General features: G+C 42.1%; 1 protein-coding gene across 2 annotated transcripts in view; it reads left to right on the forward strand.

Moving 5' to 3' along the window:
• The first annotated feature begins 9,156 nt into the window (after window positions 1-9,156).
• The window catches only part of baz1a (bromodomain adjacent to zinc finger domain, 1A), a 29,290-nt gene continuing 10,815 nt past the window's right edge, over window positions 9,157-27,631 (forward strand). The window contains exons 1-17 of one of the 2 annotated variants that reach the window (XM_023833575.2): window positions 9,161-9,291; window positions 9,637-9,787; window positions 11,268-11,546; window positions 17,397-17,552; window positions 17,856-17,957; window positions 18,821-18,908; window positions 19,058-19,192; window positions 19,805-19,895; window positions 20,612-20,778; window positions 20,952-21,047; window positions 21,270-21,408; window positions 21,703-21,849; window positions 21,960-22,055; window positions 22,414-22,638; window positions 23,299-23,464; window positions 23,827-23,931; window positions 24,049-24,158. In XM_023833575.2, the coding sequence (XP_023689343.2) occupies window positions 9,675-9,787; window positions 11,268-11,546; window positions 17,397-17,552; window positions 17,856-17,957; window positions 18,821-18,908; window positions 19,058-19,192; window positions 19,805-19,895; window positions 20,612-20,778; window positions 20,952-21,047; window positions 21,270-21,408; window positions 21,703-21,849; window positions 21,960-22,055; window positions 22,414-22,638; window positions 23,299-23,464; window positions 23,827-23,931; window positions 24,049-24,158 (2,215 nt within the window). In that variant the 5' untranslated portion in view covers window positions 9,161-9,291; window positions 9,637-9,674. Of the gene's footprint in view, window positions 9,788-11,267; window positions 11,547-17,396; window positions 17,553-17,855; window positions 17,958-18,820; window positions 18,909-19,057; window positions 19,193-19,804; window positions 19,896-20,611; window positions 20,779-20,951; window positions 21,048-21,269; window positions 21,409-21,702; window positions 21,850-21,959; window positions 22,056-22,413; window positions 22,639-23,298; window positions 23,465-23,826; window positions 23,932-24,048; window positions 24,159-27,631 lie in introns of both variants that reach the window. The other variant, XM_023833576.2, reaches the window with a different exon arrangement.

A 27,631-nucleotide genomic window follows, 5' to 3' on the forward strand; every position in this document is an offset into this window, starting at 1 on the left:
CTTCAGCAAGAATGGTCCTGCAATTCCATACCCTTTAAAAGCTGCTGTGGTGTAGGGAAAACATCTGGCCAGTGAGCCACTGGCTATGTCTTTGTGTCGGCAAACGGTGCAGTCGGACTTCTCCTACTCATGCACTTGATCCCAGGTAATAGAGATGATATTCTCTCTCCAGCAGCCATACAAAACCACTATCACCTTAAAACCATAGCCTGCAAGATACCACCACTAGATACAAATGCTAAGATCCTATTGTTGTTAGGAAGAAATGTTAAAAGTACACAAGGTGCACAAACAAATCAACAGGCTTGTTTCAGAACTGGTTTTCCTGCTATCCTCAGACTGAAGTTTGCATTAGTAATAAGTCTTGGCTCTGTCCCAGCGTCTTTGTAGGCATAAGACATTTGGTCAATATCCATTTTTAGTCTTACTGCATTTGTGCTGTTAAATGCCAATGATGAATGTTGTATTGCAAAATATATTCTTGTTGTCAGGGTCAGCCCCTGTTGTCTCACTCTGTGTCCCTTCCCCGTTTGACCAGCAGGTGTTGCTGGTCATCCCGTCCTTCATGTTAGTCTTTGTGTTTTCCCCTCTGTTCTCTGTTGGCCTCATGGCTCAACACATTGAGCAGTCAGTTGTCTGTGTACCCTTGTGTTTGAATCCCACTGCCTCTGTTTTTGTATTTTTGATCCCTAGTGTTTCATTTGAGTTTCTCTATTTCTTGTGTTTGATTTTGTAGTTGGTTTTTGTTTTGTTCCTTGTGGCCCTGCTTGTCTTTACCTGTCTGTAATTCCCCAGTGTTGGTTCCTTATTCCTTGGTTAGTTCTTAGTTTCCCTGTTTTTAGTTCCTTTAAGTTTATTCGTTTCACCTGTGCCCCGTTTCCCTGGTCTTTGTTAATTAGCCTCACCTGTCCTGTGTTAGTCTCGTTACCCCTTAGTATTTTAGTTCCTGCTTCTGTTCAGTTCCCCAGTGGTTCGTTGATTGTCGTTGTTGATTGTCTTACGGTTTTGAAGTTACATCTGTCTTATGTTTACCTGCCCAGTTTTTGTTTAGTCTTTGTTAATCCCTTTTTAGTTTTTGATCCCTCATGGTCCTTTTGGTTTTGTTGCGTTTCTAGTGTTTTCTGTTTCGTTTAAATAAATCCCCATCTGTCTCTGAGCCGCAAGTGGGTCGTCCGCCTTTGTCTGTGTGCACTATGCCACGTTCTCGTGTCTGAGCCGCCCGGATCCCTGACACTTGTACTTTGTCAGTTCAATGCAGATCAGCTCACCTTGCTGAAATACAGTGTTGAAGAAGTTAACGAACACTTCAGTGTTAAAGAAGTTTCTTAACAGTAGCCTAAATACTTATCTTTATGTACAAAAGTATATGCAGCAAATTCTTTCAAAAATGTTGTGTTTTACTATTACACAAGATTAAACAACATTAACAACAACAAAAAAATTCTTCAGTCTTACTGTCTTTATTTCATGCTTATTTTGACATCAGCATGTCTGCGAGTCGGGGACACTCTGCATGGAGTGCTACCACCCTGATGAAGCTTTCTCTCATCAGAGGACATCAGAGGTTAAGCTCTGGATTTCAACTTCCCATTTCTTAAGACACCGCATTGCCTAAGTTTATGTGCATAAAATAAAGCTAAACGTTGCAACAAGCCTAAAATGAGCCTAATCCAGCTACCCTCATACAGCTGAAAAATCCAGTTGTTTTATTAACTACATCTACTTGCATGCTTGTCCCTGTCCTCCAACTTAAATATGCAAACGGGCCACACAAGTTATAGAACCTTATACCCCATGTTCTATCAAAGCTTAAAACATTTTCATCCACAATAGCAGCAAGAGAAGGTCATCCAAAGGGAAGAAAGTAATGTGGAAACAGCTGTGGATCTGTTGAAATATTTATAAATAATGTTACAGCTGTTAAGCATTGGGATGTGCCGGATCAGTTTAGCTTATCTTATCCAATTAGGGTAACCCAGCATCTATCCTGAGAAACAGCAGCTTAGCCTGGATGGAGCTCTATTTTAAAGTCACTCACACACTCGCACACTAAGGGCAACAGATAATCACTTAGAGAAATGTTTTTTAATTGTGTGGATTACCTGGATGAAACATGACATTGGATCGATATTTGATCGTCCCTGGTCAGATTCAAATGCAATCATGTCTGATGTTAAATCAGTAAAAATGAAGGGGAAAAAACATGGAGGAGATGAGATGCTTGTCTCATTTAATGAGCCTTTGTTGTGCAAGAATTATTTAGAATTACACCGTTTTTTTTTCTCTGAGTAAAAAACACTTCAGTGTGAATTGAAAGGAAACGGGTAAGAAAAAACAAAGAAAAGGTGAATAACACTCCAGGTTTCTGTATTCTATTCCAAGGTTTTGCTTTTGACTTCTAGAACGTGCAAAAAATTTGCAAACAAGATGCATCCAGTCTTTGCTGAAGGATTTTAGAAGAGCTCAATTTGTTCTGGTGCAATCCGTACTGTGTAAACTCTGACACACTAACCCAATTTGCTCCATAACCCATTTAAGGCACAAGTGAACCAGATTCAAACTGAAGGATCTTTTCGTTATTTAAAAAAAAAAAATCCCCCATACCTGAGGTGAACTGCTGAAACATGGTTGCAGGGGTGTGGCGAGGTGGTACTGTTGCCTCACAAGGGATAAGGGTTCGAGTCTCTGCATGTAGCTTGCATGCTCCCCCCAATAGGCTTCCTCCAGGCTCTCTGCTTTTCCAAAAACATGCTGAAGTGGATTGCAGTTGCCAAATAGTGTGAATGGTGTGTGGGCCCTGTGACAGCTTGGCATCCCACCTTGGGTTATTTCCTGCCTTACACCACAGGCACCAGACCTTCCTCCATATAAAAACGTGATACAGTTGACAAGTGAAGACAACACACATTGACAGGCAGTGCAACAAAATAAACATCATACTGGCTCATGTAGAAATCCCTAAGGATGCTTTGCAGTTCTCGGGCAGTACAGAGGGGTTTTATTTTCTAGGTCTGCTTGTAAACCTGGAGGACAGCTTGGGATAGAAGCTCTTTGAATGTAAGTTTATTCTGAATTCATGATCTCAGGACATTCCCCAGAAGCTCGCCTCGGGAATGGGTAACACCCAGGGTGGGACTGTCTCGCTGACACACTTTGTTACTCTGCATTTGTGTGGATTTTTATGGAGAGATGACTGCAGTCAATGACCTTCCCTGCACTGTTTATTCTCTGCTAGTTATTACGAGAATCTGAAAAATGCTTCTGTGTATTAAATCATTTAAATATTCATAATAACCCGCCTGTTTTGTTTCCTCATTGGAGTCTTGAGTGGGTTATTTATAAACCCTGTTGGTCCATTTAAGAAGCCAGAAGAGTTAGAAGAATTAACGACTCATCATAGGTGACCTCTTTACAGTGTCTTAAGCTTTTAAAAAAATTCTTTCATTTTGATCCAAGTGTTATTCACAATTGTCCCAGGGGAGATACAGATAAAGAATACTGACAGATTAGATTGAAAACAAGGAATTCGGGTCAAGAAAAAAGATATAGTTTCACCTCATGACCTTGACCAGAATAAGCAGTTAGAAGCTGGAAGGATGGACGGACGGATGGACGGACGGACGGATGGATGGATGGATGAATGTTCTTTTGGCTCTGCATGGGTAAGTCATGGGTAACTATAGATCATGAGCATTAACAAGTGTTGAGTAATTCTATATCTCACCCTATAGATATTAGTGACAAATGGCAACTTATCCAATTGAAGGTCACAGTTAATTTAAATGTTGTATATTGTACACATTTGACTGCATAATACAAAACAATGACGTCATACTAGATTCTTTCTCTGTTATTTATTTGAAGACCTATTCTGATGTCGAATTCCCTTTTTTGCTTTGTATAGCTCTGTCCCAGTACTATCTTGAATTTGTTACTGGCCGCTCGCTGAAAGCTCAGCCTGGTTGTCTTCGTACAGCTGTAGACTTGTGATGTAAAGCCTCAGTTGTATGTCACTTTGGACAAAAGTACCCACTAAACAAATAAATATGAACATCCTCCTGAGACCTAGCAGAAAAATAAGGTTTTATTATATTTTTTGGTTTGGATTCGACCAACATGTCCAAGAGAAAAAAATGAAACAAATATTTTTTTATTCATTATTCCTTCTGAAGACCATCAGGCCATCAGTGAAAATGCAACTGTTGACAAATGAGATTCTCTGTTGATTTTGTTTTGAACTCTTATTAAACACAGACATATGAAACCTTTTAGGACCATGAACTACTACAGGCAACAGGTTTAGGAGAAAGAAAACACTGAATTAACATGGTGATAAATGACTCCAGATTGAAAAAACAAATTTTGTGATCAGTTCTAGCTGTGGATGCAGAGGGTAAGTTAATACTGATGATGAATGGCCTTGGGTACCAAGGCAAAGGGCATGTCTAGGTTGTAGATCGCTCACAGGACAAATGGCCCTACATTGTAAAACCAAATTCATGGAATTCAGTCCCAACTGTGGATGAGGTGGGTACGTTGGGGAGAGTAATTAATGACTAGAAATGGCACTTGAACATGCATTTTTCATCTTCAGCCAAGAGAGTGGGAGGGGCATGGATACCCTGGCAGATTCAGGGGACACAGCACTTTATAGGGGCCCTTAAATACAAAAATATATATACATAAAATTGGGGTCTAAGGTGATGTTTTGTCAGGGGGACCAGAATTTCTAGGTACGTCCCTATCATCGGCACATAGAATGATGCTGCATTTGACACACTTCAAAAAAGTTTCATGCTTTGGGTGTCTTTGGTTATTTGGGTGTCACGAAAAGTGCTATATAAATGTAACATTCATTCATTCATTGCACCCCTCTCTTCTGCATCTTGCTGCATTGATTGGCTCTACCTCCTTTGCCAAACAGACTGATCCATCATTGGGCTGTGACTTAATAAGTCCTTTGTTTGCCTGGAGGATCAAACCCTTCATGTCTACAATCTCAGAAAAAATGGTCAAAAATTGTACCTTTGCTTGTCTCTGGGGTTGTACCCTCAAGGGTTTGCCAGTTTCACTACTAGCTATAGGTAACAGAAATGGACTCTGAGGAACGTTTCTGTACCATTAATGGTACATTATTGCTGTTTGTACCTGTTGGATGTTCCATTTTTGTACCTTAAAAGGTACAATTACAAGAGTACAGCCCCAGTGACAAGCAAAGGTACAAATTTGTCACTGCACATCGCTTCTTCATTTGGCTGACTTCCACGACATTATGTTTATTCAATCATTTCCTCAGCCAGTCGCAACTTGAAATAAAAATAGCGGAACCTCTCCTCAACTGGTGCCCCAGAGGCCTCGTGGTCTGATATGTACTGAATCCAGCTGCTAATGGCAGACAGATGGACAAAATGGAGCATTGTGGGGATGGTCCATGTTCTTCTTTGGCTTAACATTCTGCAGTAACTAATCATGCGGATGACCCCTCCCATGTTTTTATTATATTCTGCTACAGCAGCACATCTGAGGACACCCAGCTCTTTAGTCAGCCACCTCAAACAACCTTTTTGGGGTTCTACTCCATGGACAGTGGAGGTCATGCTGTGACCTCAGTTTCTGCTGGTATAATGGTGACCGTTTCAGAGACTCCTCTTCCATTATCCCGGTACTTGTGATCATTGAACATCTTTGCCTTGCATTTTGCAGGGATTCTGTGTTTTTGTACTGGTACCCGTTGCTCTCAAACCATTCACATGCAGTGTTTCAAGTTATTTAATTGTGAAGTCTCTGTCAGAGCTGATGAGTGTTCCTCTTGAAACAGAAATTGAAATGAACAGCATTTCTTCCAATTCCCAGTTGCAGAACTCTGAATTTATTTTTGCTTCTGTAGAGTTCAAAGTCCAATACCATATCATTTGGACTAGCAAGGACAAAAACTCGCAAATTTTCAATCTTGCGGGATTAGACTTCCCAGGAACAAATTGACACACAGGACATACACACAGATCATCCGTTCTATATACAGGGCTGAGCAGAGACTTTTCCTTGATCCAGCTTGGTAAATTTTACAGACGAAGAGTGCCCTCCCTCCCTTACACATACAAGTCCGGGTAACTGCAAACTTTTCCCTGGTCTTAACAGACTAAGGCAGCCTTGTTGGACTCTAGAATGAAGGATCATCAAGGTCATTTGTGACCTTCAGTGACTTTTTATTTTGAAGGATCAATCTCTTGTCAGGAGTTGACAATGATGGGAACTCTAGTCTTCACTTCCCAATATGTCCTAATTCTGGGGTCCCCACGACAGGACATGTACATGAACATGAACACATCAAAGAAGATGTTAATCTCCCCTGGAGCAGTATATGCTGGTTTGTATAAGTAGACATTATTGCAAAGACTTTAAACATCTGTTTAAACTGCTTCTATGGCCTGTAATCTTTGTGGTTGAGAGTGGTGTCATCCTGCATAGTACTCAAATTTCATAGTAAACTCTACAATGGTGCTTTCATCTGCTGATCTCCCCTACTCTGAATTCTCAGCTTCCTCTATTGCATACTGGTCCTCATTATCTGCATCTTCTGATAGCTCTATGACTGAACCTTCCTCAACAGATTTGGACAATTTCTGTTTTGCCAAAGTCAATCCCCTGTCTCTTACAGTGCAATAGAAATGAGACATATATCAAATACTGGATGTTGTCCACTACAGAGGACATTTTACAAACAGTATCACATTGAGAGGGTTAAATGTAATATATGACAGTGAAAACTGTCAGTGGCAATCTCTAGCACCCAAAATACTGAAATTGATGGATGGAGCCCAGTGGTATCACTATATGGGATGTGATTTTCAGCCCCCTCCCGCTCCCACGAACATCCTCCTTACCATTCTACCAGTCCCTCTTGTTAACAGGATTAAGTGGGGGGAGTCATTTGGAAGGAAGGGGCTTTGCTTGGGGACAACAAAAGGAGGCCTCCTGCACTATGATTCGCATATCATCAGTTTTTCTCAATTAGGGCAAGTAGGCAAAACATCTGTGTGTGTGAGTGTGTGTGGATTTATGGATAATATGGTTATTTGTGTATACAGTTAATTAAACTATTTGCGTGATAATGAATTTTTTTCACAGTTTTTGATTATTTCTTAACCAAACTGACTAAATACCTTCATTATATGTTATTTGTAGCTTAGCTTTTGTAGCATATAGTACATGGTATTGAAACATTCATATTTAAAGATTTGTAATATCTATTTCTCAGTATTTCTTTATTTTATATAACATATTAGCAATCTGCTCAAATAAATGAATCAAACCTAACATAAAGATTAAACCTAACACTTACACATGCTAATATACTGTTCTAAGAAAAATACCTTTAATAAGAAATAAATGAAAAGTGACGGAAACAACAGACTATGTATTTATTCAATCATGGAATAAGGATGGTGCTGTAACCTTCCAAATTCTTCTCTTATGTTTAAGCAGTTGTAGCAGCATTATAAGATTAGGTAACATTTTTCACATAATGTATGTGAGGTAGGGGCAGCCTGGTGGCCCAGTGAGTAGAACTGTTAAGTCACACCAGAGTCCCACCTCTGCTCTGTGTACCGATTTTGCATGTGCTCCCTGTGTTCCTCCTGCACTCTAAATACAGGCAGAGAGGTTAACTGGCGTCTCTAAATCGCCCCCAGTGTATGATTATGTGTATGTGCTCTGTGATGGACTGGGTCCTCTTGCAGGCTGTACCCCAGCCCTGTGCCCTATGATGGACTGGCATCCCTTCCAGGCTGTACCTGAGCCCTGTGCCCTGTGATAGACTGGCACCCCTTCCAGGCTGTACCCCAGCCTTGTGTCTAGTGCGGCATGGGATAGACCTTATCAAGATAAGTGGTTGAATTATGGATGGACGTACTTCAAGCATATACCTTCAGCAATAGCATCTTGAGTAAATGAGACTCATGAGCTCTTATATCAGTTATCTTTAACTTTTTTTTTACAGTGAAAGCTACTTTTACAAAGAAAATAACCCAGGGAGCTACTGAGTCGTGGCATTTTATTTTGCAAACCAGGGGAGTCATCTGGGAATGTCCAATAGATTGACCTGTCCATTGTGATTGACTGGTTGGTGACCACTGCATTGTATGATGCGACACAATGTCTTATATTAATAATGCACTTTATTTCTAAAACAGTACAATACATACTAATTTTATTTTTGTTAATGTTTGTTACTTAGTGTGTTTGTCATTTATTTTCTGGGAAAACCTTGTGTGACCAGTTATTTTAACCATTGTTATGCCTACTATAATGAAGATTAGGGCAGAGATGGTTTGGTAAAGCATCTTTTAGGTCTAAAACATGATTTAAAAATTAAACAACAGCAGATTGCCAATGCCAGTCTGTGGTTAACAGCATATGCTCACTTGGTACCCATGATGGCCTAACATGACCTACCCTGTCAATACTCAAAATATCTTTTTTCCTCTTTTCTGTCATCCAGTATAAGTGGGTGGAATAAGAACATGAAAATGCTGTGCTTTCCAAGAAATTGAATCATTATTCCAAAAAGAAAAAGATAAGTGTAAATTCCCATGACACATTTACAAAATGACAAGAAATCGGTAATATATAATCACAGTGGTAAAGTTAGTTAATCAGCTGTAAGTAGTATTGGTGGTAAACTGATTATAGGGGGCAATAGTAAACAAGCAACTTAATTTCATATAGGAAAATAAAAGACAATATTACAATATAATTAACACCAATTACTGATTGCAACTGTTGTTTTGATGTTCCTAAGACAAGTTCAAATCCCTATACAAATTCTGAATGAATATCCTTCAAAAACACATTAAATATAACCCATACATATCTGTAGATGTTATTCAAATAACTCGCAGACGCATTCGAAACACTTCGAAGAATAACAGACTTAGCAACAGATAGAATATCTGATTTAAAACCGAAGTGGCATGTTGAAATCGGGATCGAAATCTCTCTATCCACGGACGCGAAAATATGAATCTTCCCGCCCAGCATTCTTAACGAATGCGCTGTGAGAGAGAACCATTGGTTAAATGCTTCGGAGGAGCACCGTCACCGACCAATAGGAGCCGAGGAGATGTGTTACACTCTCCACCCCCCCTACGCGCTTCCTAGTCGGTGAGTGAACTAGAGCGGATCAAAACTTGTCCGCTGTGTACATACGGCGTACAGGGGGAAGTGCAGCCAGCCTAATACTTTGTTTTTGTTCTTCTGAAGCGGATTAACCTTTCCTGGATATCACGTCGGGTAATCATTTGTTCTCGAAGGCCGCCTTTTCCGATGTTTAAAGTAACTATTATATAGGAGCGTGTGACACAGAGCACATTTTCATGTGGGCAGGATTGAACGTCACTATTGTGTGTGACCGACTGGGACAGGGAAGCGTGTGTCATTAACAAAGGCTCAGTTTCCTCTCGAGAAAAAAACATTTCAACAATTATCACTTTCAGTCTTGGCTTCGTACTTAACGCTCGTCGGCCGGACAGCCGGGACTATTTGTAGGAGTCCGTTGGGTGATGGTGTTTTTGGCCATATGATACCGGTTTTCTTATTTTGTTTTCCCTCCTTTTTTTGAAACTGCTGCCTTAAAAGACGACTGATCAGAAGGGACGAGGGCGAAAGAAAGAAAGATGCCGCTTCTCCACAGAAAGCCGTTTGTCAGGCAGAAACCGCCCCTGGACCTCAAGCCCGACGAAGAAGTCTTTCTGTGTAAAGTGACACATGAAATCTTCAGGAGCTACGAGTAAGCTCGAAATCCACCTTATTTTAAAGTAATCTTTCTGTGTAAAGTGACACATTAAATATTCAGGTGCTGCGAGTAAGCACGAAATTCACTTTACTGTAAAGTCACGGGTAGCAGTTTGCCCTGTTTTTATACATAAATAGTGACGAGTCGAGGTGAGGCCGTTACATGAGAAGTACCAGGCTAAGTTCATATAACATTTCTGGGAAGTGACAGCGGGACAGATATAATATGGAAAGTTTTAGATTTAATTACGTTTTATTATTTGAATTCATACATGTTTTTAAGTAACCGGGGGAAATAACTGGCTGTGTTTTACCTTCTGAATGACTATGTGTTAAATAAGTCGGCGTGACTCGGTTAGCAGGCTAGCCAGCTAGCATAGGCGGGCGGGTACGTTAGCCGGCAGTGTAGGGAGCCTCTCCGGGGCAGGTGCAGACTAGCTGCCCCAGCGGCAGCAGGCCTTTGGTTAACCGGCTACATGGCTCGCCTGGAGAAAGTACAGGGGGGGAGCGAAAAAAAAATCCAGCCTCTTCGACTTCTTGGTTAATTACTTTGAAACTTTTAAATGAAATCACGTGAGCCGAGCGGTTTCCCGTGAGGGAGACTGTTACTTTATTAGACAAACTTGATAAGTGAGTGACGATCCTCGGCAGGATGTAACGCGAGAAACGTGGTCGGAGCCTTCAGCGCTCACGTACGGCCGACAAGCTCGTTGTCCACCGCGGACCGCTCTGAGGGCGATCCCGGATCAGGATACCGGGGTTGCCCTTATGGCAACTGGGCTGGACTGTCATTTTGGAGGATCGGTGCCCAGTCACCTGTCTTTAAAGTGCTTTCAGAGGTTTCGCTCCTTGGTCTCGTTCAGCAACACCGTCTAAGTCTCTAAGATGTCGATCATGGCTCGGAAATCTCACGCCTCGGTTGGCAGTAACATGATTTCTCCGTAGTGGTTAAAGAGAACAGGCTTGACAAGCTGTGGGTTAGCTGATTTTAAAGATAATTATAGGTTTTTATTAATCTGATTCTGATTATAAAGTGTGTATAAATTGCTTCGTTTTTCTTTGGATTTTTAATATAGCATCTGTGTTGGTTCAGTAATTTAGTGGCTTCATTAACCAATTAATGACGTATATTTGTTATTGCATATACATACGATACTAAAACATGACAGCGAATAAACTAATTTCGTCTGCTGTAGAGCTTGAACTCAAATCAGTACTTTGCTGGTATATCCTATTAGGGGCATCTACTGTAGAGTAATGCGGGTGACAATATGTATGTGTGTATGTATATATGCAGTGTGTGTGTATATATAGTATGTTGTTGGATTAATCATGTGACTGCAGCACAGATACATAAACAACGTAAGTGTCTGTATTAAATAAAATGTAGTCCTTAACACTGGCATATCGTGTCAGTAAGGACTTTTTTTCCTCGCTTTTTTGGTTTCACACTGACCCAGCCTGTGTTCTTGCAGTGAGTTTTTCGAGAGGACTATCCTGTGCAACAGCCTGGTGTGGAGCTGTGCTCTGACCGGCAAGCCGGGTCTGACCTACCAGGAGGCCGTGGAGAGTGAGCGGCGGGCCCGGCTCAGTCTGCAAAGCTTCTCCCCGGTGCTGGTGACCCCACTGCTGCACCTGGCCGCCCTCACGCACCGCACGCGCCTACACGAGCTCTGCGACGATGTCTACAGCTATGTCCGGGAGCGCTTCTTTGTCGGGGAGACAGTGGATGTGATCAGCCGTGGTGGATTCAGGTGAAGTGTCAGTTCAGCCTTTCGGTTTTCGGCAACTTAATAGGGTGGGTTTTCAGCCTTAGGCATTAAAATCAGACCAAAGTTGTTCTCTCGTATGTACATAATAATTTGGGCCTGGAGGTTGGGGATAGAGATTAGATTAATAGGTGAACTGTCATCTGTTTCCTGTATGATGCACAGTACAGGATTAACCAAAAATTCTACACCAGTCCTACTTTTTAAGTACAGAACATTAATTTTGGTTTTTAGTATATTAGAATTAATTTCTGTGGACGTGACCTAATTTCCTCTTTTGTATTATGTCTGAAATGCCTGAAAATGGGACTTTGGAACATGATGTGTCCTTATAAGCCCACTGTTTGTGTGACACACACAAGAAGAAATTTGACTGTTGATTATATTGTGGTGCATGCAAGGTAGAAAGTAGGCAGTGGACAGCTGGAGAAGAGGCAACCAGGAGTGCTCTGATATGACTGGGTGTGCCAGATGCTCATGTGCCCCCATTTCAAACAAAACCACTGTCTAGGAAGAGCTCATTGTACACAAGTAGTTCCCCTGCGTTGATCAAGTTACAAAGTTGTTAAAAGTTCCTGAGCTTCACTTGTCCTCCCTGTCTGGTAAGAAATAGTGAGAGCAAGTGGCATTCAAGGTGGGGCAGTGTGTTGCTTACCTTTGATGTGAATAATCACTGTGTGTGAGGAGTTGTCAGCCATCATAGGCAGACATTGCTGTTCAGAGATAATAGCAGTCCTGTGTGAGAGGGTGGAGCCAAGGCAAGGCCTTTACTGATTGGCTGACCCCAGACAAGGGCTTATCCTAGACATCATTGCCTGAGCAGCTGAGGCAGCCAGACATGAGGTAACATGGATCCCCAAAAGGGGAGTCGGGGCCATGTGGGCTGGGACGGGGGTGCTAATGCAGGGAGACAGTTGATTTTGTGAGGCTTTTTGGTTTGCAGTCCCTGGTTTAGTTGTTTTTGCTAAATATGATATAAGAATTAGGCTTTTTCACAGGCCCTGATCTGGTCTGGATTGCTTCCAATACCTAGTAGAAATGTCAGTGATGGTAGAAAACAGTGCAAATTAAAACAATTCTGTAATCCTAACATGGGTCAAGATGTTTTTCAATGTGACTGCCTCTTCCTGTTTCTGCTGTGTTTGTTTCATGAGGAAGTCGGGTGTGAATATTCCTCTGAATTTTTTTTTTAAAACTATTTAGGAACTGAAGTAGTGTTTTAGTTTGGGGATTTGCTCTCGGGTTGGATATTTAACACTAGTCCTTTGCTTCAAATGATTTACAAGCAAACGGTAAGGGGAAAGCTGCAGAGTAGTGAATCTGCAAGGTTTTGTGGCAGGTTTATATATATATATATGGTTTATATTTACCAAAACAGTCACCTTTTATGTCATGTCTGCAAATTTCAGTTTACAAACCAATATTCTGATTAAAACTCAGTTTTTCTTATGATTTTCTTGGTAATTATCAGTTGCTTATGATGTCTAGGTATAACAGTTGCTGGTTGAGCAAGTGATTTAACTTTGTTCATACTGGTGATGCAAACTGGTAACCTTCTTTAGCCTGTTATTCTCATCTTTTTTTCATTATGCATCAATTTTAGGGCGCTGCTCAACTGCCTGGCTTGGCCCTTGTTTAATCTCTCATCCCATTTTTATTTTGGCTTTGCTGTCTAGTTCATCTATCAATTCACCCAGTCACAGTTTGGTAATGCAAAGCTCGCTCCCTTTGTTATTCAGCAGCATGTACGCTCGTTGTATCTGTACCTGTTTAGCAGTTCCTTAGACAGAAGGCTCTTAATTAACTGACATGGCAGGCCAGCTTGTTTACATATATGAAAATAATCTTGATGCTATGCTAACTGGTTTGTGGCCACCTTCTTTGTATCTTATGGCATTAAGTGACAGTGGCCTACAGAAAATTGAATAATATTTTTAATAGAATTGGCTATTCATGCACACTCTAGCATCGATTGAATTCAAGTGCCTGCTTATCGAATCAGAAACCATGGCAGGACTCTGGGACTTTTGGCTCATTGCAGGGCACACTCAAGTTATGTATCTGCTCAGATTTAGTCCCCAGCTCTTCTACCTTTGAGGAATGTGAGACCATTCATGCTCAGCAAAAATCAAGAGGGGGCTAAATCTGAATGAGTGTCTCACCACAGCTTTGCCAGTCCTTTTCTGCACAGTTTTTGCTGTGGATATGAGCATCTGTGGGCAGCGAGACCTTGGGTCTCATGCAGTCAGGGCACACCTCAACTTATTTTAAAATCACCTTAGAATTATTTTGTTACATTACAGGTTTGGTCTTTGTCATCCATGTTCAGCATATTATGTTTGGAGGTAATTTTTTCCCTAGATGTGTAAAAGTTGGGTGTGTCTGTACCCCCTCCCCCCTGAAACACCCTCTAAGAAGCTTTTTGCAAACCTCAGTTCTCTTAATTGGTGCTCTCTATCCTGAATTCAGCATCATTATTCTTAAATTGCCAGTCTTAAAAAAGGTCAATTACTGTTTTACAATTAGGCACTTTGCATGCCGCCTTTAGAATCAATTAACTTTCTCAGAACTGACAGCCCCTACTGTTCTATACAAGAAGAGCTGTACTTTTAACATTACCCACTGGTGCAACCTCTACACTACAAGACTAAACACTTGGTTTGTTTCTATTTACCCACACAGATCTGCATTAAAATGAGCAATTCCTAATCACCAGCCTCTTATTGATGATGTTGAAGCAAATGTGTCTCATTTTGTGTTCCTGGGTGTGAAATTACAGCCCCCACCACTGGATCACACTAATTTGTGAAGCTCCAAGATGCTGATTTTATCTTTTTTCTCTCTTCCATAGATAAGTGCAATCCTTAAATGGAAAATTCTGAAAATGTAGGGGTGTCCTGCTCTTTAAAATGGAAGCGGGTGAATCTGTGTTGTGCTGGAGGTGCGAGAGCAGCCGAAAGACAATAGGATTTGTGACAAGTGATTGCAAAATAGAATCTTCACATGCATTATCAGGGGTCTCCAACTCCGGTCCTGGAGAGCTACTATCCAGTAGGTTTTCTGTCCCACTTGGCTTCTGATGAGCCACAGCTGCTCCTGGTATTTACTTGAGAACAGGTGTGGCTCATCAGAAGCCGGGTAGGATAGAAAACCTACTGGATAGTAGCTCTCCAGGACCGGAGTTGGAGACCCCTGCACTATATTAACAAAAGTATCGGGACACCCCTCCAAATAATTGAATTCGGGTGTTCCAATCACTTCCATAGCCACAGGTGTATACAATCACGCATCTAGGCATGCAGACTGCTTCTACAAACATTTGCGAAATAATGGGTTGCTCTCAGAGCTCAGTGAATTCAAGAATGTTACCGTGATAGGATGTCACTTGTGCAATAAGTCCATTCATGAAATTTCGTTACTAAACATTCCACAGTCAACTGTTGGTGGTATTATAACAAAGTGGTAGGTCATGTAAAATTACAGAGCCGGAACAACGGATGCTGAGGCGCACAGTGTGCAGAAGTTGCTAACTATCTGCAGATTCAATAGCTATAGACCTCCAAACTTTGTGTGACCTTCAGATTAGCTGAAGAGCAGTACATAGAGAACTTCATGGAATGGGTTTCCATGGCCGAGCAGCTGCATCCAAGCTTTACATCACCAAGTGCAATGCAAAGCATCGGATGCTGTGGTGTAAACTCACCGTCACTGGACTCTAGAGCAGTGGGGAAGTGTTCTCTGGAGTTATGAATCGCGCTTCTCTGTCTGGCAATCCGATGGACGAGTCTGGGTTGCCAGGAGAATGGTGCTTATCTGACTGCATTGTGCCAAGTGTAAAGTTTGGTGGAGGGGGGATTATGGTGTGGGGTTGTTTTTCAGGGGTTTGGCTTGGCCCCTTAGTTCCAGTGAAAGGAACTCTTAATGCTACAGCATTCAAAGCCATTTTGGACAATTTCATGCTCCCAACTTTGTGGAAACAGTTTGGGGATGGCCTCTTCCTGTTCCAACATGACTGTGCACCAGTGCATAAAGCAAGGTCCATAAGAACTTGACTGACTTGCACAGAGCCCTGACCTCAACCCGATGGAACACCTTTGGGATGAATTGGAGTGGAGACTGTGAGCCAGGCTTTCTCATCCATCATCAGTGCCTGACCTCGCATATGCTCTGGTCAAAAATTCCCATAAACACACCCCTAAACCTTGTGGACAGCCTTCCCAGGAGAGTTGAAGCTGTTATAGCTGCAAAGGGTGGGCCAACTCCATATTAAAGCCTATGTACTAATAATGGGATGTCCTTAAAGTTCATGTGCGTGTAAAGGCAGGTGTCCCAAGACTTTTGGCAATACAGTGGAACCTTGGATTACGAGTAATGAGGTTTATGAGTGTTCTGCAAGATGAGCAAAGATTTTTAATAAATTTTGACTTGTGAACCAGGACTAAGCGCCAAGTATAATCAAAAATCATATGGCACACATGCGCTCCTTGTTTTTCTTGTTTTTATGTGCGCTCTGCTTCAAAACAGGAAGCGCATGCGTGCGCTTCTTGTTTTGACGCCAAGCGCACGTCATCACAACTGAACCAATGGTATTTCACTTTCTCATGTTGCGGAATTGTGGGTAATCGTCTCCCATGCTCGGTCTCAGTCGGCATGCCTCTCGTACAGTCAAAATTTAGTAGAAAAGCACCACCTGAATAAGGGCGTAGCAGTGCGAGCGATGAATCTGTTTAACGACAATGCAATGTCCACATTTTTGCGAAATCGAAAAGGAGGCAAAAGAGGATGTCATTGGATGGGTTCCTTGTTAAAGTCGCACAAACAGAAAAAGATTCCAGTGAGCCAACAGATAGCAGTGATTCCGTTAATTATAGTGAAAGTCGTCCTACAAAATAAACCTCCTTTTCTCCTCTCTCGTCTCCCTCACACCATCCACGATTCTTTTCAAAGGTAAAGCGCAGGTTAATTTGTTTTATGTATTTTTACTTTATATTTTGTATTAATAATTTTTATATGAATATTTTTGAGTTGTGGAACTGATCATATGAGTTTCCATTATTTCTAATGGGAAAATTCGCTTTGATATACGAGTGCTTTGGATTACAAGCATGTTTCTGGAACGAATTATGCTCGTAAACCAAGGTACCACTGTATACTGTATATGACTGCTCAATTTCAACTTTCTTTCCAGTAGCAGTTTTTTCTTTAGATTAGATTAGATAGTATTTTATTAATCCCTCGGGAAGGTTCCTCCGGGAAATTTAGTAATTTTATAAATTATAAATGGTATAAATTTAGTAAATTTATAAGAATGCAAATAGCTTCATAAACTGCTGTTAAAATGCTAAGATTTTGTGTCTAATATCATTTGGGCACCTCTCAAGCCCTTGCTTTTATAGACAATAGATGCTGGGGAGAGCGTGTGCTTTGGCAGGGCAGAGCTTTTTGATGCAGGCAGCCCACAGAAACCTGTCAGCCCTTTAGGAGACACTTGTGTGGCAGACAGATTTGAATTCTCTGCCTCAGTGCAAAACCCTCAGTCCTAATCAGCAAAACCTTAATCTGAATTATTGGATGCTCTCTTCATGGTATGGTAGTACTTTGGCTGACCTGAGAAGTGGGTGATATTTTAAGTCTCTTACGAAAAGAGATTTCGTTTACAGTGTTTAGCTGTTCAGCACCTTGAATTTCTTTCAGCGAAATTAACTTGATAAATATTCACAAAATACTCTTTCTGAGAAACACTGATGGTACATGAAATGAGCACGTCATGATGTCTGAACACACAATATTGTTCTCGAGGATGTTTTTAAGATGCTTCCCATCTCCTCCCCACAGACAGCAGTGTCGCATCTTGGAGGTGCAGTCTCCGTACTCAAATGGGGCAGCCAATGGCCATGTCAACCACCAAACAGAGGGGGACACCATTGTCATCAGCGACAGTGACGAAGAGGGCTGCTCCAACGTGATGTCCTCCAAGTCGTCAGTCAATGGGTCAGTAGCCACACTTTTTTTTTTTTTTACTTTTTTTTTTATATCACATAGTATTGATTGGAACTAGCCAGGGCCATGCAGATGCACAGAAAAAGCAAGGTTCAAGTTTCTGATGCGCATGCGCACACACACACACACACACACACACACACACACACACACACACACACACACACACACAGTTCAAAGTTCTGTCATTCCCATAACCATTTGCCTCAAATTTTTCCCTAATTCTTGCTTGACTGCCTTCCTCAAAGGTTATTCTACTTATAACGTTTCTGTTCTCTTCATTCTTGAATCCAGGAAGGCAAAAGTGTGCATTGATCCATCATTATTCAAGTACAAAGTGCTGCCCATCAGCACTGAAGGCTGCGAGCCCCTGTTCGTAACGGCCAGTCACATCAGGTAAGCGTAAACACTGTGACAGATCTGCATCCTATGCTGACGGCATGCACAAGGTTTTGCAAGATTGCGGGCAGGGTTGTGACTCTACTTTGCTGCTAAATGTTGTTCTCAATTACAGTGGGAGGCACTGTTAAACACTAAGGTGATACACCTGCAGCTTTTGCAAGGCATTGGATAGCTGTGAATGATGCAAGTGTTTGGTTATTTTCTGGTTGTAACGCTTGTTAGTAGATGTCACAGGTCTTGACAGAGAAGAGCTACATTTTTTTCCTTTTGTGAACATGTAAAAAAAAAAAAAGTGTCTCGTTATTTTGTATGTGGCATGAGAAGTTGGTTGCATCCGCTTGCATATCTGAATGCTGACCACTTTGAGTGGAGGTTAAATGGAGATTAACTCCATTCACCAGCAACCTGATTCACCAGCAGCAGGGCAGCTAGGTAACAAGTGATTTCTGAAGTGGGGGCACTTTTTATTTTCCGGATAAATTCTTTTGACATTTTCCCATTGGGGGAAGGAGTGTCATACTAACAGCATGTGATGTGCTGTCGCAGTGTTTACATGACCAGCATTTATCCTTTCCATGGTCACTCATGACCCTAAACAGTGCGCTCAAGGCTGCCAAGCAAACGCAAACACTCAAGCGCACTATTGTTTTCAGACCATTTAAAGGAAAGGAATTGAATTAATGTGGGTAATATCACAATATGTGAACATTGGTGGATAGAGGAGAATATCCTAGGTGGAAAGACCATGCAGTAGCTCTTTGGGTTAAACCCTTTAGAAAACAGTACCAGTGATTCAGCCTCTAGTCAGCAAGCATTTGACCTACAAGTTTTGCCTTATTTCTTTTTTCATTTTGTAGTCGCAAGAAGAACATGTTTTCCCGTGACCGGCTAAAGCTGCTGCTGAAACAGCACTGTGAGCCCCAGAATGGGGCCATCAGGCTCAAGGTATGTGATATCTGCTGCTGATGGGGCTCCAGTACTGGGATCAATCAGAGACCCAGGTCTCCTGTGAGCACTTTAATATGCATATCAGCTAGTTTACCATCAGATTGATGTATGTGTGGTGATGTGCCTGTTTCCTGGCCTTTTCCCAGCCTGCTACGATTGCCAAGTACAAGATATTGGAACAGAATTTTTCTCAGTTTTTCCCTGATGAACCCCCGGTGTTTGCCTTCAGCCCCCCCGGGAAGGGTCGAGGTCGCCGTCTCAACGGCATCTTTCCCGGAGAGGTGAGTTGCCCCCGGCCGTGAGCACATAAATGTCCACAGGGGCCAATCTCCTTCCTGTCAGATTCCTCCTGCTTGTAGTGCTGCATGTAATGGGTGGTCATCAGACAGGCTGTTTGCTGCACCAGTGTTGGTGCTGCTATTTTCAGGGGGTGCTGTTCACCTTAGCGGTGTGCCGAAAGATGTGTTAAAATATGTGAATAACTCATTTTAATCACGCACATTTAATTATTTCCTCTGATTAATGAAACAAATATAAATATATATGTTCATATAAACTGTGGAGATTTTTTGGGGTTTTTAAATATTTTATTTTTATGTATCCCAACACCTTAAGCTGCAAACCATGACATCATTTGCCTGTCTGAAACAAACCTCTTCACAATGGGGTTGGAATATTTTGTTTGTGAAGGATGCATGCTATGTTTAGTGTCACGTAACTAATAATTAGCTCCCATTATTCTCGTCTCTAGGTTAAGTGATTAGCATGCATCTAAATACGCTCGGGTTGCTGGAATCCTGTATGTAATATTACCTGGAAGAAACCAAAGATGTCTGTTGCTAATAGAGAATTTCCCTGTGAACAGTAAACAAGAGGTGTGTAATGTTATGCAGATGGGCTTCCCTGTGAAGGGAGACAGCATCATGCGGGCAGCCGAGGAGAAACTGAGGCTGATGCAACAGAAGGAGGAAATGATGGCCATGGGTGAGTTTAACCACTTTGCCTGGTGTGTGAAGCTGAGGCCTCGGTTACACTTAGTTTCAATGGGGGTAGAGACACAAATCTCAGGCAAAGCACGAGGGTGAAAAACACAGAATGGATCAGCACATGAAAAGCAGTACTTGCGGTGCACATCTGGAATGTATATGATTCGTGTTTAATAGTTTTGATGAACAAGTCGCTCAGTGAGCAGTGCCATGACGGCGGGTGCAGCTTCTTTAGTTGACAGGTACGAGGTCTGACACCTGTGGCCGGAGTGACCTCAGCCAGCTGAGATTCTTTCGCATGAAAAGTTCAAGAAATGTCATTTGTTTGTGTCAAAGGCAAAGAGCAGTGTTATGAGTGATGCAGGCTTTACCTTTGCTCATAGCGTAACAGCCAGAAGTACTCATCATTGTGTGCTTTATGCTAAAGTAAATTGGTCATCTTTACAAACTCGTCACTGGTGTATGTTTATATATATATAAAGCTATTCTGGGTATAATTCCTTCTTATTTATAATTCTTTATCTGGAAGCAAGGAGGTCATAGCTGAGCTGAATTGGGAAAGAAAACCTTTAGGTTTTCAGCGCCTGACGTGTTTAATTGGTTTGTAATTTTACAAACAAAACTGCTCACTTTCAGTTTGTAAACGTGGGGGGGCCTTTGACTGAAGCTGTGGGTGTTGAAAGCCTCCAGTATGTTTTCCATGGCATCATTCAGCAATGGAGAAAGCCAAGCTGAAGAAGGAGCGGGAAGATGCCTGGCAGGCCAGAAAGAGGGAGAAGGAGGACAAGGAGCGGAGGAGAGAGGAGTTGAAGAAGATGGTGGAAGAAGAGAAGCAGAAAAGGAAGGAAGAGAAAGAGAGGATGAAAATTGAGAAAGAGAAGGTGAGTTGGGCTCTCCTTGTGTGGTCTTCTGTCTTGCCAGATGGTCTGTTTTCAGCCGTGGCCTCTCCTGGGGCACTAGGTTATCTGGACTCTGGGCCACTTCTGAGTTTTGACCAGGGCAGGACTTGATACCTATGTTATACTAGCTGCCCCTCCCCCGATTCCCGTTACAGGAGCGAGAGAAGCTGCGGGAGGAGAAGAAGAAGTTTGCGGAGCATCTGAAGCAGTGGAGCCGGCGGAGGGAGGACATGGAATGTGATGATCTTAAGGTGAAGCGAGGGGGTGGGGGTGTGACAGTGCTGATGTCAGGCTGGGTGCCGTTACTCGTGTCATTGTTGGACATTTATCCTATAAATTGATACTATACTGAAAATGAACTATATTAGTATTACCCATTATTATGCTTGTGGTTTTCTGAGAAATATAGCAAACGAAACGAGGCTGGCAAGTGTCTGCAGGCTTGTGGTGACGGAATTAACCTTTTTGCGCAGGAGCTACCACCCCCGATGACCGTGAAGACTCGGCTACCCCCTGAGCTCTTTGGAGACGCCCTCATGGTGTTGGAGTTCCTGCAGGCATTCGGGGAGCTTTTCGATCTGAAGGATGAATTCCCAGACGGGATCACCTTTGGTGGGTTCATACTTGGAATGTGTTAGATTTTGCCCAAAAAGTTTCAAGTTCTGTGTTAGGTCACAATACTTCAATTAATATAGACATAACTTCTTTTTAAATTTTGTAGTTCCTTTTATTTTTAAAACAAGGCCAGCTTCTTTGAAATATAGGTGCATGCTCTCTTCCTTGGTGTTCAGTTTTGCAGTTCTGTAAATTTCCCCTTAAGGTGTCTGCTGAAACCGATGGTCCTGGTGATCTGAGCAGGCAGGGGTGTCTAAATGGACACACAAGCTAATAGCTACTGTTTTCCAGAGGTGCTTGAGGAGGCGCTGGTGGGCTGTGACCCGGAGGGCCCTCTGTGCGAGCTCCTCTTCTTCTTCCTGTCGGCCATATTCCAGGCCCTGGCTGAGGAGGAGGAGGAAGTGGCCCGTGAGCAGCTGACTGAGGCGGATGCGAAAGGTAGAGACGTGGCAGGATTGTGTGGTTTTGGTTTCTGTACTACATGTATATGCCCCCCCTCCCCAGCTAAATATTGCTCTGTGTCTCAACCTCCGGTTTGCCTTGTGCAGATCTGACTGAGGCCCTGGATGAAGATGCAGACCCGACACAGTCAGCCATCAGCGCGGTGGCATCACTGGCTGCAGCCTGGCCTCAGCTCTACCAGGGTGAGTCAGCAAGTGTCTGCAGGCCACTTGCCCTCTGTCATTGATGCTGGACACTCACTCACAGACAATTTGGACTTGTTGAGTGTGTCTCTATTGTTTCAGTGACATGTGGTGTTTCAGTTTTCAACAGGATAAGGTAACCAGGTTTGTGCTTTTATTGTAGGGTTAGTTGTACTATTCATTATATGTGCTATAATGTGAATATAATTTCAGCTGTCAGGTAATGAAGATTAGAGATTTTCTTAACGTGAAATCTTAGCAGACCCGTATGTATGAGCTGAAATGTACTGGCAGGGGCTTGCTGGCCTGTCCTGTGGCTCACCTGTGCTCTATGGCGCCCCCTGCTGGTCTCCTTCAGGCTGCAGCCTGAAGCAGCTGGACCTGGACAGCTGCACCCTGTCTGAGATCCTGCGGCTGCATATCCTGGCTTCCGGCGCTGACTGCAACTCCACCAACGCCAAGTTCCGGTACCAGAAGCAGGGTGGCTTTGGCGCCATGGACGACGCCTGTGTGGAGCTGCGGCTGAGCAACCCAGGGCTGCTGAAGCGACTGTCCTGCAGTGCCGTCTATGACCTGCTACCTGGTGAGTGCCACTGCGGCCCACGCCATCTGGGTTGGGGCATCCCCAGCGTCAGAGGCCATATTGACACAGAGGCAGTGCTACTGCTGCTACAGGTAAACGAATGACACATACATGCTAACACATCACTGTGTTAAGCTGCCTTTGCTTACTCTGATGTCAGTGTTTTCAGGAATTCCTATTTAAAAAAAAATCTCATTTGTAAAAAGAACAGAGAAACTATCATTAGATCGCTCTTTTGTCGCTAATTGGTTAAATGTGAATTATTTGACTAACTAAACAAACATGTTGAAGTTTATTATTTTAAGAAACTAAAACTCATTCAAAACATTTGATTCATTCTGTGTTTCCATTTTACTATTTTGGCTTGACATCTTTGCTGTCCCATGGCGTTAATATGCTTTTTTTTGTAAAACTTCCTGAGAATTGCTCTTTGCCGCTTAGTTACTAGCTAAGCTTGAATGAGCCCCACCATCTGGCCTGCCCTGGAAATTGCCTACACCTGAGGCAAACTTTCAGCTGGGTTCACTCTCACCATCCGGCTTACTGGAAGCGAATCTGAAGGGGATTTCCGTCAGGTTAAGCAGAATAAAATTTGCAGGAAGTGAGCGTGTGTGGGAGGGTGGGGGGCAGCGAGGTTAACCTGTGCCATGCTGGTTGTAGGAGATAAGCTGAAGATCCTGCACGCGCTGTGCGGCAAGCTGCTGACGCTGGTGTCCACGCGTGACTTCATTGAGGACTGTGCTGACGAGCAGAGGCAGGCCAAGCAGGAGCTCCGCGAGCTCAAGGCCGAGCAGCACCGGCGAGAGCGTGAGGAGGCTGCCGACAGGTGAGCCGCACGTGCACACACGCACACACACACACACACGTGCACGCACACACGTGCACTCCCATGCTTTATGCTGTGCTCCTCGGTCCTTTAACTGTAATAAGATGGCTTTCAATTTTCCAGTGTTGACTTTACATCTTCCCCTTAGGCTGTGGTTTAGTTTAAGCAGATTACAAGTACTAAGTACCCTGGTCTGATCACTGTACACTGTAGTCCTTAGAAGCATGAGTAGGGTTCGCCTTTTCAGTGCTAAGATTCAGACCAGTTGCGATGTAGGTTGTGCCTGAAGGTGCAGTGAGTAAGGAGCCTTTTCTCTTTCAGTCAGTAATGCTTTCCCTCCCTCTTCCTGTATTTTTTTTCAGGGTCCGGAGAAGAAAGGAGGAGAAACTGAAAGAGCAGGAGCTCAAACTCAAGGAGAAACACGAAAGGCTCAAGGATGAGGAGCAGAATGGCTCACACCTGCCAGAGTGCGTGACCCCAACCAGCTTCCTCTCGAGGAAAACATTGCTTTTATTTCTTGAACTGATGGTAGAGGTTGACTGTGCATTCTGAGTGCTGGTAAACATTGAATTTTCTTCATGTAGGGATAATGCTCCAGAAGATATGGACACCAGCACGGAGAGTCACACCGCAGTTAAGGACCACCCTACAGAGGATGAAGATGACCCGATGTCTCCCATCAAAGCCAAGAAGAGTAAGCAGATATCCAACCTCCACTGCACCTATACCTGAGCCACTTTTGATCTGCCTTACTGACAAAGGGAGGGAGGGAGGAAGGAATTAGAGTATTCCTTTACATAAAATAAAATACAAACACGAATTGGCGAAAGACAGGAACCAACCACACATTGCAGGGTGCACACTCAATCACACATGGTCAATTTAGGCATTCCAAATCAAGGAATGTAAGGAAATCGGCGTATTTGCCGATAAAGCACCCACTCACAGGGTGCACATGCAAACTCCACACACACAAAGCGGTGGTGTGGAGACAGCGCCACACACTGCTCACTGTGCTGCTCGGCCTGTAGGATGTGCGATGTTAATATCAACATGGCATTTCATGCATATGCAACCGTCACGTTGCAAAGACTGCGACAGTCTGCTGGGTTCAAACCATCAATAAATTGCGTTAACATTTAGTCACAGGAAACCGAACTTGGCAAGCTTTGCAGTTGCAATGATGGTCCCCTTTCAGCATTATCTTGTATAGGTTTAATAAATCAGTCTGAAGTTTACCGGCGCTGCTTTGCATTAGCACTGCATGTGATCTCCAAAATGGATCAATTTTCGTCCTTTCTACTGGGCTAATTCATAAATTGTGTAGCGCATTAGTGAGAAATTAAGCAAAAAATAAGTGAAGAGGAGAAAGGCAAAGAACTGGTCATGAAAATCTATTTGTATTCTTCTGTATGGAAATATTTTGCATTTTATAGTGACAATAAGTTAAAGCAAGTGATTTTGTCAGCACTGATTTGTCTACTCAAGTTCTACAGTCGGCTAAACAGCTCCTTAATATCGCAATGCTATCTTTTACTCGTCTCATTCAGCCCTACTCCAAATATGCAATACGTCAACAAAAAATAATGTTCATTGGTTATGTACTGTATTATGTAAAATGATGTGGCTAAGTGACACGGTAAGCTTTGTTTTAGCTGCGATTTTATTTTGACATACAGGAATCATAATAAGCAACATAATTTAAGTCGACAAAGACAGGCTAGGCTACTTCAAGAGGCTAAATGAGACATTTTTATGGCTAACCTTGCATTATTGGGTGAGTCCGTCTGACCTGAATGTCTTCTTTTAAGATGGATTTGCTTTTTAGTTGTGCCGTGGTGATATTCAAGTTCTGCTTTGCAATACTGACAGGCAGCTGACTTCTCATTCACTTTTAATTGAAGTACTTCCACACAAATGATGCTTTGGCTCTTTATTTGGACCCTTATGCTGTATGTGCCATCTACCTTCCACCATATTGCAGAGTAATCACATTTTTAATCAATGCTTTTTAATAATCTAGTAATCGAGTTTAGTCGAGTAATTGTGACAGCTGTACATCACACACATTTCCCGCTAGTAGGAGTGGTGTTTATTAAATGAGGCGTGGCACGTTGCTGTTTTAAGGCAGCGAAATGACAGTGTGCATTTGACCAAAAAAACCCCACCTCAACTTAAGTACAATTTAACAATGCACCACTCTTAAGTGGCATGTTTTAGAAATGTGGAGTGCATGACACTCGTTTTGATAATTAGGGCTACATACTATATCATGCCAGGACTGCGTGATATATTGAATGCATGTGCAATAATCATTGCATTTCATGAAACTGGCTGCAGCACCTCCAACTTATGTGATAGATTCTATTGGTAGATAATTCCATTTGGCTACAATTTGCTTTGAGTAATTTCATCTTCTTTTTTTTTTTATAATAAATACAGTAATCTTACTTGCAGATATTTCATGTGTCAGTGTGATATTGTGTAGCCCTGCCCCAGACCCTCTTTTATTGGCTTTGTCATTCTGAGCTCACTGCCAGGTATGACACAGCCCTTTCTTGTGATGGGAAGTGGTTGTTGCTTTATTGCATAAGCTCTCCACTCACTTGAGTGTGCTGAAACACAAGATGACAAGATCATGCATTTTGTTATGAAATCTAGTTAAAAACCAAGAGTAACTGATTAAGAGGGTATTTCATGTTGTCCCTGAATTCACCACCAGACACAAACATCCCATATTCCAAATTCAAGATGGATTGTACAATTATGGGAAGTAAGCAATTAATCGATTATCAATTAATTGTCGATAAGAAATTACTCGATTAAAATTAATTAATTGTATTTTGAACCCATAATTCCTTGCCAGTCCTCGTGGGGCGCACTTGTTTTCGTTTTAAGTAGTCTTTCTTATATTTTTATATTTTCTATTCAAAATATGTTTGAAATGCTACCAAATGTTATTCCCTGCCCTCAAGTGAGCTCAGAATAAACCTTTGATTAAGGAATATGATTTGCATTTTTTCTTCATATCATATAGAAGATAGCATTCTATGTTACGTATACAGTAGATGGAACCTATTCAGATGGAAATTCAGCTTCTTAGAAAAATTGCTGCTCAGCAATTAATCGATCATCGATCGATAAGATGAAACAACTATTGATTAATGAATTACTCGATAATTTGCATCCCTAGTCAGAAGTGAAATGGTACATGTGTGCATATAAGAATGCTTTAGCTGTAGGGATGTAACGATATACTCAACTCGTTCAGTACACCTTCATAATGTATTCATTAAGTATTCAGAAATCATTCATAAACATGCATGTATACCTTTGCATCATAACATCCCTTAACAGCTGTAATATACATTAACAAACATTATACAATTATAATGTTTGTTGTTATATAATCATGTAATGTTTGTTATTAATGTATATTAAAGCTGTTAAGGGATGTTAGGATGTTAGTGTACTTGCATGCTGCTTATGGATGTTCTATGAATGCATTATGAAGGTGCACTGAATGTTCTATACATGCATAATGAATGCATTCATTAAGGTGCACTTAGTTTATTTGGTAATGCTTTATATTAAGACTTGCATGTGCAGCTTTTTAGCGTGGTTTGCCCTTTTAATAATTTTCGCTCTGGCAGTGGTGAATTGAGCTCACTGTGGTGCCGGTGGACATGCTGAAGCATGTTCGTTGTGCTATTTGTGTATGTTATCAGTCTTTTACAATGTTTGCAGGCAGCTTTTGTCTTGTCTGTGCTTTTCTCACCGTTTTCGTTTGATTGCCGGAAAGCTAAAATGCTGCCACACCACCGATTTAAGATTGGGGGGGTGTTTCCTCAATTTCAAATTCGCTCGCCATCTCGCGTTCAGTCAAAACCAAAAACTAATTTACAACGTCCACGTGAATACGCAGTGACATCTGACGTCGAACTGACTATGTGAAATCAAATGTAATATTACACCAGTTTTTCTGTTTAGGAGTACTTCACGGTACTTTACTTAAGTAGCCCTTCATTTTCCACATCATTCGGTTTAAATCGTCATACATTTATATCGATTTTTAACTGAGTCGCGATTCATCGTTACATGCCTAATTAGCGGATGGCGTTAATGCTGAATACATGCATGTGCTGTTAATGGCAATTGGGGTACCTA

Source organism: Paramormyrops kingsleyae, chromosome 14, assembly GCF_048594095.1.
Source record: "Paramormyrops kingsleyae isolate MSU_618 chromosome 14, PKINGS_0.4, whole genome shotgun sequence".
NCBI lineage: Eukaryota > Metazoa > Chordata > Actinopteri > Osteoglossiformes > Mormyridae > Paramormyrops > Paramormyrops kingsleyae.